The 12,596-nt window shown below is 33.7% G+C and overlaps 1 protein-coding gene across 1 annotated transcript in view; it reads left to right on the top strand.

Annotated features, from left to right (window-relative positions):
- LOC145685919 (uncharacterized) overlaps positions 1–12,596 on the top strand; it is a 203,004-nt gene that overhangs the window by 42,502 nt on the left and 147,906 nt on the right. The window contains exons 4-5 of the mRNA XM_081758687.1: positions 5,012–5,074; positions 7,862–7,943. Of these exons, the coding sequence (XP_081614813.1) occupies positions 5,012–5,074; positions 7,862–7,943 (145 nt within the window). The remainder of the gene's footprint in view (positions 1–5,011; positions 5,075–7,861; positions 7,944–12,596) is intronic.

Here is a 12,596-nt window from a genome sequence, read left to right as displayed (position 1 = left end):
AGGGATGGACGGACGTCGGCCCGTTGGAGGAATCGTGGAGAGGACAACGATCAGACCTGCAAGTAAGTGCGAGTAGATTAACCTATCCCGAAAGTTACTCCCTTCTTGCCCCTTTTCACCCTCTTTAACATCACAGTCTGTTTCTTTTGTACGTGTTGGATTTCATTTAAATGCAACCCAGGTTGGATCCCGTACCTCATGTTTTGTTAAGTTCTATATTTACGAAATCCTGGGCGCAACTTGTCGGTTCTGGCATCCCCAATTACGTTGTTTATGAGTACATTATCTGAGCTTTCAGACCGACAAGGGGCGACTGCACAGTATTAACATCATAACTCTATCATCAACAAATTCTACTATACTGCAGCCTTTTTCTACGGTATTACCAATATTTATTCCTACACTACTATGACCACCCTCTCATTACCTAAGTAAAACATTCTATATCCTTCACTGTTCAACACAACAGTACCTTCCCCTCTAACTTCACAAACTCCTACCAAATCTAGAATTTTTGTTTCATTTCTTCTTTAAGATTTTCTAATTTCCCTTTCTGGAACATGCTACGTACATTCCATTTCCCTACCTTAATCCTTTTGTGCTTTCAAGTCTATCTTTTCACATTGTTATTTTCTCATCCAACAGTCCTTCCCAAGCCATCTTACTCCAGGAGGAGACTCTCTTACCTTCGGAAATATATTTTGACCTATAGGAGACTATTATACACATGTTCTCTTTCTGCTATCAGCAAACTAGGGAAAATAGAATGATGGTTTGCCGTTGCCTTCCAGTTCGCAATATTCCAGCCGTTAAACTCACTCCGACCATACCTGTAACTAATGTTTAAGTTGCCGTACCAATCACTATAATTTGCGCCAAATTGGCTACTGGGGAACTCCTGCCTTCTCCCAGAACACACTTCTGGCTAATCCATTTAGACCGATTCGGTAGGGGTGGCCCTTCTGGTAGTGAACTACTACCGACATTTCTCTATGACTTGTATTCAGGAAGATGATATACTGCTAGTTTTAAATTAATTCAACGAGACAGTTCTTTGATTCTTTTTTAATGCCGTTTGTATTACATATTAACATTTTATTGTTGGATAAAGAAGTTCTCTTAAGGAAGAGCTATAGTTGTGTAGTCATTAGTATTTCATGGTTGCTTATGAGATTCGCAACTATAAGTCACACTATTAAGTATTCCACATTTTCTGTTTAAAGCTCTGTATGCCGTGAATCACTGTTGTACAGATCTTACTAATTCCTAACAGCAGTGGTTCTCGGGATAATTTATGAATGATTCTCGCTGAGTGATTAACATTCTTTAGGTAGGTGGTCCAAAATTGATAATTTCTTGGTGTAGTAATACAACCTTTTCTTAAAATGCATCATCTTAATGATTTGTTCTATGGGACAACTTATAACCTTGTTAGTGTTCTTCTCCTTTCTTGCGTATATACTGATAATTGTTCAAAAATCAATATGTATACATTTAAATAGAAGTGAATTTCCGATGCTTTTGAATTTCAAGTTAACTTAGTGCCAGTGAAATTGCTTTCTTAAACACAAATAAAAATGACGTAATACATTTGATCTAAAAGGTAAAATTAACTTTGTGGCTTTTTGATACAGAACGTGGTTATTAGCCTAAATTGGTGTTTACATTAATGGAATTCTGTATACAGCTTACTTCTCGATTCAATAGTTAGATCCTTGATGTTATTTTATATTTTCCTGAAGAAGTGGTCCGTCCGGTAGTGTTGAAGTTGAGTGTAAACACAGTTATTATCAGAAATTTCCAATTATAAATGAAATAAATGGAACTGTGAATTACTTTATTGTTATAAGTAAGTTAATTTATTCACAATTGTTGTACTTTCACAACAAGAATTGACCTAATAAGATATTTTCAAAAATAATTACCTACGATGTAAAGGGAAATAAATTGCTAATTGATTTTTTGAAAGAGAGATTTACTTGTGCTTGTATTACGTGATTTGCTCCTTGATCATTTAACTATATTACCAGAAATAACACTTAAAAAAGCAGTTAACATATAACATTTGACTTTTGAATATTGCTTAGATTACTCAAAATAGATTGACCTTTTCAAAGGGGAATTCATATCCTTTCGGTATGTAAAATTTCCCCTTAGATATGGGTTTACTGTTCTTCAAATGGGCCAGAGTTCAACCTTGAAATACTGAATCATTGTTTAATTCAGTCTTGATAGCGTGTTTCATTTTACGTGGCGATATATAATTCAATGTAAATAATAAACATGTATTCCTAATTTCACATCAATAAGAGAAGTGAACACTTGGGCCTATATTTAGCACCAGGATCACAACGTTAAATGGTGACATGTTGTTTCTGTCTGTGTCATATTCACTACTTTGCAAAACGGGAGTTACTTTTGACCAGCAGAACTAGTACTTGTATTACAGTATGCAGAAATAGTTAATATACGAGGGTCATTCAAAAAGTAAAGAGACAAAGTCTATATTTTTAACACTAATCATTTTTTTTGTTTTTCAGGGGTGTTAGCTGGCAACCTTGGGATATGCTCTGATCTGCTGTTTCGTAATTTTATGTCAACATAACTTCAAAAATATCAATTCATCATGGCAAGTCCTCTAGAAGATTGCACCTTAGAAGAACAGCGCTCAGTCATTAGGTTTTAGTCGCAGAAGGTGTAAAACAAAGTGAATTTTTTTCTCGAATGTTGAGACAGTACGATAACAGTTGTATGAACCGTGCGAATGTGTACAAGTGGGTTGATCTGTTTAAAAGTGGCCGAACAAGTGTAGGTGATGAACCCCGATGTGGACGTCCAGTGGAAGTTTCTGGTTCTTCGTTGGAATCGAGGAATTATTCGTGATAACAGAAGAATTACTGTTGAAATGATAGCTGAGGAAGTTCAAGTATGTGTTGGAACTGTTCAGAATGTCATTAGGAACATTTTAAAGTACAGAAAAACGCCCGCCCTCATACAGCCCAGCTGACCCGAGATAAGCTTCAAGAATTGGGTTGGGAGGTCTTACCTCATGCTGCCTACAGCCCAGACCTCGCCCCATCTGATTTTTACCTGTTTGGACCACTCAAAGATGCCCTACGGGGAAAAAGATTTGCTAACAAAAAGGAAGTTAAGGCAGCGGTGCAAAGGTGGCTTCGGGGTAAATCGAAAGATTTCTTCGCCAAGGGAATTAGGAAGCTGCAAGAAAAATGGGACAAATGCATAACTGTAAAGGGTGATTATATTGAAAAATAGCCTTAGTTTTCAAAGATTGAAATAAATCTTTATTGAGCTATAGCAATTTGTCTTTTTACTTATTGAATGCCCCTCGTATATTGGAGTTCAAATTAAATTAGTTCAAATAAAAAATATTTATCTCCGATTCGTGTTATTCCGTTAAATGCAATAGGGAGGTAACTTAATATTTAATGAATCTAATATAAATTTGGTAAACGGTTTGGGAAGTGCTTTAGATTTAAGTATACTGTTTCTTATTTGCATGAGCTGCAAAGTTGACAGTGCTCGAAATCATACTATTATGGGAAGCATACTTATACATTTAGCTACCTCTTTCTTTGAAAACTGGTTTCAATGTAATGCGAAATCTAAGAGAGAGATTATTAGAGAGATTATTAGTTGTTGAGTGTAAGATCGAGGCAGAATTGACAGACAGAAAGTCCAAATGTTGTAAACCAAAAATATTATATCAGCCTGCCAACATTTCAGTGATCCCTTACGCTTGAGTGCTGGGATTGGACACATTTGGAACTCATTATACCCCTACAAGATTTATTATTCTGTAACTAAGAGAAACTGTAATTCCGAACTGTCTATCTTTGTTTATAAATTGTTTCTGAGAATGATTTAGTGTTAATAGGTAATGTTTCTGAAAATACTATTTCTGAAACATTTAGTACCAGACAACAAAATATTTAGAGTAAGTGTTATAGTAAAAAAAAAAATCTTGCAGGATCCTGAAAAATTACACCACTAATATCTGAAAATGTATGTGAATTCAGTGATGTTTGCACATTTACTACATACATCTGTGCACAGTATTTTCGCACAAGGTTGCATCTAGTTACGTTAGAAAGCTTAGAACTTTCATTTTTGATTCACATTAATATGGCAATGTACCATATCATTCAAATTGATGATATACTAATGTCGTGTGATATTTTTATTTTCATAGCTTTCAAACGTAAGGCTTTCCCTCCTACTTATAGAAATTAATGAAATATCTTCTATATAGCCACCAAACCGAACCATATAACGAATTAAGTTTGAAGTTAAGTAGTATTCTAGCACTGTTACACGAGACTTCATTCTTTCTAGAAATTCTGAAATTATTGTCTGTGTTTATACGACATGTACTTATTTGACTGAAAACACGTCATGTGTACTTTTCTCAGTACTTTACGTGCCCTAACCACTTTAATTTTGGACGAATGCAAGCGCAAAAACAAAAGCTCCCTGTTTAAAATAATTCATAACATTTATAGTATTATATAAACATTCAACTTAGTATTTGTCAAATATTTAGTGGCACAAAAGACCAACTAACTTCTTCAAATTTTACAAGGATTTTACAAAAACTCTTTGTAATTCAAAATGTTTGATGTTTATAATGTTTTTTTTTTGTTGTATTGTTGTAATGTTTTTGATGTTTTGGTATAACTCAATGCGTACTAGTAAATGCATGCATATTTAACTTATGAAGAAAATATGGTGTTATGCTCTCAAATGGAACCATAAACATTATATTTCATGCATTCAATTACCTGATATATATGCTGCAAATTGCTAGTTAAATTGTTATACCATTCTCACATGTATGGCGTTTCAGGTCTAAATTATTACGGCTATTGTATATATATATATATATATATATATATATATATATATATATATATATATATATATATATATATATATGAACGTATGCATGTCCATTTCTTAAGGATATTTTCATAAATATAATTGTTTATTAAAGGGAAATACAATGAGTGTGATATTGATGGCCTGGTTTGTTTCGCGGAGCAGATAAATATGATGGGTAAGTGAAACAATAGGAATATATTTTAATTTCTACACTTGACAGTAATACGTAAGGGCCTCGTGCAGAGTACGTTCCTTCATTTATATACTGAAGTGAGGTGTAAAGCTTGTAATCCTGCACATAATGTCTTGTGGAGGTCAATTTATGTTTTCTTCGTTTTCTGTATTTTATTTTTTCTGTGTCTTACTGTTATGTTTGATACGTTTATGTTTATTAGTTTCATATTTATTTATGCCCTCATTTATTTTGCTAAAGAAGCATGCTATCTATGTATGACAAACAAACGACATCAAAGCGATAGGTTCCTCGCTGCAGCACAACATTCCCTACGAAAAAATGTTCAAAACTTTATAATCAACTATAATATAACAAGAATATTCATACTTAAATTGATTTTAACTTCAATGGAAGTTTGGTAAGCAACAGTATTTCATACTAGCCTTTAATTTACTCTTTCATATAGCTATTTCATTCAATGGATAATATTTATTTTAAGCGAACTGTTATATTCATCGTGATACATTTTCCTTTGGTAAAGTTAAATGATATTACCTGTCAAGATACATTTATATTCCCAAGTATAAATATTTATTACTGTATATTATTAAGGAACAAAATAATAGTTTACTCTTCTATAATGAAAATATTACTGACATTCCATAGTCTTAAGGAAGGAAGTATTATAATAAAGTACAGTAGTTTCAAGATGATACTTGTAATAAAATATGAATATATATTATGTTAATGAACTATGCCGACAAAATATAACAGGTCATAGTAAAAGTAAAAGAAAAGAATCGTGTGGACTAGTGCGAAAAAGTGCATAGTTAGGGCCGTCAAAAGTAATGGAAAAGCTAAAAGCCAACACATGCCTTTTCGAACTTAAGAAACCGTGAAGTAAAAAGTCCGTATTAAAATAAAAGTATTCATACACATGCAATCCAAAAATAAATGTTACTTTAAAATGTAAGGACTTTTCTACAGAATATCTATCCCAGAGAAGTTCTCGACAAACCTCAGATATATGGACCAATTTCAAGGTGGGAACAAGAAGACAAAAGGTAAGCCTTGACTGCAATGAACACAGAGTTTTTTGGTAGTAAGTAGGAAGTGTTAGAGACCGCAATCATCAGGTCTGTCATTTTCGGAACAACGCGTTCAGCAATGATCATAGGTGAAAAGATGTAATATACCGGGCAATCCAGCATGCGTTATTCCGAAAAGAAGCAGGTCAGAACTCTCACAGCTAAAACTCCTACACTCAGAAAATGTTAAAACGCCCACACAATCGGTCATAACTCCCATACAAATGTACAAATCTCCCAAATGCACGAACGATCATAACTCCCACAGAAGTAAGCGGTCATAAACCCCAAAGGTCATAACTCCCACACTCAGAAAATGTCAAAACCCCCACACAATCGGTCATAACTCCCACACAAATGTACAAATCTCCCAAATGCACGAACGATCATAACTCCCACAGAAGTAAGCGGTCATAAACCTAAAAGGTCATAACTCCCACACTCAGAAAATGTCAAAACCCCCACACAATCGGTCATAACTCCCACACAAATGAGCAAATATCCCAAATGCACGAACGATCGTATTTGACGAGGTAATATTTCATTCTGAACTTTACATTCTATCCAAAGTAAAATAAAGAGAAGCTGGATATTCTTAACAGCAAAATATGAGGTATGTTTGAAATTCTCGACAAATTGTATTTATATTAATTTCCCCTTTCGAACGCATTGTTATGAAATACAATTTATAAAGGAAAATAAAAAATAAAGACTCACAATATTGTACTTTGGAGAAATGTACAACAAATCTCTTATATCGTACATTAAAGCATTGGTTATGTGCTATTATTGTGAAAAATTTAATATTTAAAAAAGTTTATATTGTAAACTGCGGAAAACATGTAAATAGGGACAAATGAGGTATACAGGATTGGACTTTCTCGCGCAGCTGCCTTATTATAAACCTTTACTCTGATACAGTATTCCTTTCTCCTAAAGGATGGTCTGAGGACCAAACAGAATCCTTTGATTTCGTAGGTAGAGATGTACGAAGACCCAATTGCAATCAACTGACAGACTCGGGAGTACTTCAAAGCGCAGTCGAGCCCAGAGATGATTGAATGGTTTCCCGAAGGACCCAGACATATCCAAAAAGTATTAAGAAATCTCAGAGTGCCAAAGCAGGCAAGAAAGTGGTAGATTTCAGGGTTCAGATGCAGCAAATATATTGTGGTAGGGAGCTCTAAGGGACATGATGCGCCAAAAAGGGGAGTGTAAGGCAACGAGACTCAATGTAAACTGATGCCTTCAAAGGTGTTGATGCAGTCTTATATAGTTTATGATAATGAGTCCTGGTAGAATCTCGGGGCGATAGTAGTCTGCAGGTTATTATTGTTGTTGCTGAGTGCTTGGAGCGCCTTCAAATGGAGAAGATATTACTATCCTCTATACATGCTACCATGACATCGCAATTTTATTATGTCGTTATGTACGTAGATCTGTCCATACAAAGTTTCTAATTTCCACTTTATAGCTAAGCTACAAAAACTTCGTTATCATTTGTAAAATTCCCCAACTATAAAAGTCGGAAAAGGAATTCAACAAAAACAATGTGGGAGAACAATAAATTAGATAAAACTAAATTAAATTCAGATAACGGTGACACAATTAGCGCAAAATCATTTGGAAAATATGTTTTATTCGTATTTTCATTTTTTGTTGAAAGATAATATTAACCAAACTTCTAACTCAATTACAGACACAAAGAATGAAGATGATTGCGAATGTTATCCCCCTTGCGATGAAGAAAACTATGAAACTAAGTTGATTGGTGAAACAAAGTAAGTACTTTGTTATGAACAAACAAAATAATATTGTGTAGCTTATTACTTCAGTTTTAAGCACATTCTGAGGTCGCGTAGAATCCCAGTTTTGCCATTACTTTGGTCTCTTGAAATTATTTATGTTATTAATTTTCGTAACATTCTTTTGTTTCAGAATATATGTATATATCACTGAAAAATACAAAACTTTTGAAAGTTCTAATATATCCTAGGAGTGAGAGACTCTATATGGAAAAGGAAGAGAATTGTCTTGATAGCCAGGGCCAGTACTACGGTTCTGAAGGGATTGTTTTATAACTTTATTTTATTGGTTTCATTTTTTGTTCTACTAAACTACTGCTACAAAGTCTTGTATCTTAATTTATTGACTTGCAGACTGTTGAACGGAGCATAATCTTTATTATCAAATCGGCTCATAGTTAACACATATGTAGTTATTGCAGTATGAAATGTTGTATATGATAACTAGGGTTCGGAAGTTGAAGACCTAAAAATTGCCGAGAAAGGACCTGTAAAAAAACAAGAAAAATCTAAAAAGGGCCTAGAAACTAGAAAAATGGACGTGAAAATAAGATTTAATGTAATTAGATTTACATATTTAATGAATATAACGCTCACGGAATAAACGATTTTGGTGGTATACAATATACAGTTAAGAAACGGTGCAGCGGTGCATATACTCCTTTCAGAAGGTTGACTCGTCAGTAATCTTCCGAATTGTATACTGCTCCAAAATATTTTGAAAGTTTCATTGCATAACTTTGTCAACGGGATATTTGCTCCAACTAAGGCACTGCAAAGATCTTTGTAAAACGGAGATGACTTAGATTGTCCACTAGTACTTTGTCCTTATCCTTTGTGTTTCTTTCTTTCTCCGCGGGCCGGGAAGTTGCTTTCCGTGTTTATCACGTCCAACGTGCTATTGGACATGGAATAGTTTTCTCTGCACTCTCTTTTACTTCCCAATATTTGCAATAAAAAAAAAACAATCTTTCCATCCTTAGAAAACACTGCTGTTCCAAATTCAGACAAACTGACGAAAAAAGGAAGGTTTCTTAGGCTTAATTTTAGTCATGTTACCGGTCTGTCCTTCTTCCACAAAATGAAGTAGAAACTAAAATAAGTAAACTTACCCACCCTCGCCCCCTTCTGTATGACATTGTTACATATCCTTATCTGACTTGTGATTGTTGCAAATATGGTCTCATCAATCCAGTCGTTGAAGTATTCTTATCTTTTGAATTTTCTATACTAAAGAAGAGATGTTTAAAAGTTGGTGGTGATTCCAGTTAATGGCCAGGGATTTTTTTGTTAAAAGATGAAGTGCGTAAAAAAACATTAAGACGTATGAAAAGCTTTAACACACCAATAAACATAAAAACACCGAAAAGGCAAAAAAGACATGAAATCCATCATTTTCTGGTCTTCAATCGACATATATTATAATATGCCTCGTCTTCGGGCACTTGTCGAAAAGAGGATTTTGTTTCAACTTCCGGGTTCTAATAATAACAAATGTATAGAAGAAACTGGGGCAATTGTTTACCGTATTACATAACATGTCTATGTGTTCTGCATCACATTTTTATCGATTCGTAATTTATGATTCTTCTCTACTAAGTCAGCTTTCTATCAATAATGGGCGATTTAATATTCTAAGGGAGGTAATTAGATTTTCATTACCGTGCAAAAATTAATATAAAATTGGTGTGTGAATTTTATTTGCTGGCTAAACCAATTTTAATTTTCATGCTAATTTTTAATAGCATGTGTTTATTTTTCCAACTTCTAGTTCTACCAGGAAAACAACACAACTGTTTCAAACTTCCGGGGAAATGCTGTCAGTCTCATCTACAGTTATAATATATGTATGGCGTTTCGTACGATGTACTCATTGTCTAAAAAAGAAATGTAGATGAAAAGACTAATAATACTATTTATGTTGCACTCTGCTCGTAAAAGGAACATCCATTCAAAAAAAAAATGCTAAATTCCGATCTTCTTGACAACCAAGCCCGTTATTTAAAATAAAGTGTAGCTTTCGGGATGTATGCTATAAGCTTTAAATTTTAATTATCTGCTTTCGCATTGCGATAATACTTTATTTAAAAACAATATCATAGTCTCTACCCTTTTTAATAATTTAAGCGGTTTTATTTCTACTAAATGTGAACAGAAGGACAAAATAAAATAGACTTGCATACAGAACGCCTTATGTCCTTGAAGGAAACTTGATATGTTATTGTGTGTTAGTCGTAGGTGTAAATCAGAATAATAAAAATGATGGCTATTTGTCGCCAGAGCAACGAAAAGCCGATACGCGCAGTGGAATTCCGCTACGGTTGGCAACACTCCCAGTGTCCCACAAGATTTCGTGAATCTCAGTGTTTGAAATTAGTTAATACGTTCTATGTAAATCATTTGGCTTGGACATTTGTTATTTTCTTGTTATATAGATTTGTTTTGTAGTTTTTTGTGTTGACGTCATTGGCAAAAAAATAAAAATTCCAGTCACATAGGGGCCAATTGTCTATATATAGTTCTTGTATATTGAATGAGTAACTATAAAATTATACCTCTCTAAAAGTCAAAAATGAATATAAGTTCAACGATCCATTGCAATTGTGTGTACATGTCGTGTCTATTAGTCACCACCATCATTTACATTTATGTTTGTTACTTTGCTTCTATAGTCGTTTCAAATTATTCTCCACATGTTCTGTGTACCCGTGATTGAAGTTTTTTAAATATAATTTATTTTAAATTGAGAACAGATTGTGTATTTTAATTTTATTTACTTGTATTCCATTTATACATAAAGTCATAAAATCATCATACACCTCGCAGCTGCATAATTTGATGTTTGTGGTTGAATCTTGAGGTGATTGTAGAATCTTAATATTGCCTGAAACCAACAGTGCTCCGTATCCTCCCACGAATATTCTTAGTAATTTGCCAGCAATTATATTATAAAGCGAGAATTCTTACATGAAGGCTAATCTAGGGATATTAAAAAAGAATAGAAAAGATTTAAAATATTCATTTCTAGTGAACGACAATAGATAGGGACACATACATCACTGGATATGTGAAAGACTCATTTTATGCGAGTAAAGTTAAAAGACTCATTTTATGCATTCAACAAAACACCATAGTTTAGTTTTATTTTCCGCATTAAACATAAGCACCCTAATTCAAAATGTTATTTTCTGCAATTCGATATGAAGACATTGTTATGAGACATTCGATCTCCGTTTATTATCATACAAGAAATAGTCAGTTCCTAATGATTTATTCCACTTTTGTAACAATTCAAAGTCACAGATCTTGAAGAGTAATGCACATAGGTTGTATCTACTCCACAGACAAAAATCGAAAGGCAAAGATCTGGTGACCTTGGAAGAAACTTAAGATGAAGATCATGGTCTCACTACTTTCAATTCATTGTCTTGGAATTCTGTCATTTAGATACAGCCGTACCTCGTGGTGGAAGTGAGATGACGCGCCGTGTAGCATGTAGATAAAAATACCCTTTAAATTTATTGACACTTGCGGTCTCGGTTCATGTCAGATATGTACTTTCAGTCACAGATTCTTTCAAAAGAAAGAATGCGTCTAAACTTTGTTGATAGAAATGGTTCAAAATAGATTCAACCTTGGGGAGATCATTTCTTGTTCGATGACTATGGCAGGATTTATATTTAGTTTCCCAAATTCTAGAAATATGGTGATTCACTTTACCAGAAATAATAGATATTGATTTAATACCAGAGAGAAAAGTCTTTCAGGAAAACGGGCATCTTTCAAATCTTTCAAATTTATCATGTCAAATCTGTTCTTAGTTTTTGAGAGCTAGGTTGTAATACCTAGAGTAACTTGCACTGCAACTATGGATTCACTCTTAGCATAGTGCAAAATACAGAAAAATGTATTTTCACCATTTTATCGTAACAAGCCAAAGCGCCGTTGTAGGCATTAAATTGAACTAGTAGGGGTTTAAAGCCTAGAACGTTCTTATATCTAATGATATTGTAGCTGTGTCTGTTTATTGTCGTTCGTTAGAAATACATATTTTTAATATGTTTCTTTTTGAACAATCCGGTATACGACTAAGCAGTGTATGGGAAATGTACTGTCATAGAATGAAATATAAGAGCTCTCAAAATTTTACTTACATATTCCATTTCTTCTTGAGGAAAGGGAGAACAATTGTATTAGCAAGCAGTTACATACATTATTATAAACACAATAACATTACAGGCATTTATAATTACGTATAGACGCGTTGTGATATTCGTTGTATAACAATACAATTTTCACATCATGAGGTGCTTAACATTTTATTGTGTTCTTCACATCATACATAGGTTTAACAGTTTGATTGTTTCCTTTTGTGCCATTTACTCAATGACAAATTTTCGATTTTGGCTCATTCAATATTATTTCATTATTTCCCTATATCGCCGGGCAAAATAATTTATTCTGTCCAATGCGTGCATTATTTTGATTTCACACCGTATTTCCATTTCTTGCAGACGCTTGTCTTCTCTAAGTGACAATTATTGCACATTTTTCATCAAGTAAAAAATTTTTTCACCCTCACGTCCATTGCTATACATTTTAATGAGATGCAAGTAATTACGTACTGAT

This window comes from Thermobia domestica, chromosome 5 (genome assembly GCF_964235325.1).
Source record: "Thermobia domestica chromosome 5, izTheDome1.hap1.1, whole genome shotgun sequence".
NCBI classification, from domain to species: domain Eukaryota; kingdom Metazoa; phylum Arthropoda; class Insecta; order Zygentoma; family Lepismatidae; genus Thermobia; species Thermobia domestica.
This window is presented reverse-complemented; position numbering and strand designations above follow the sequence as displayed.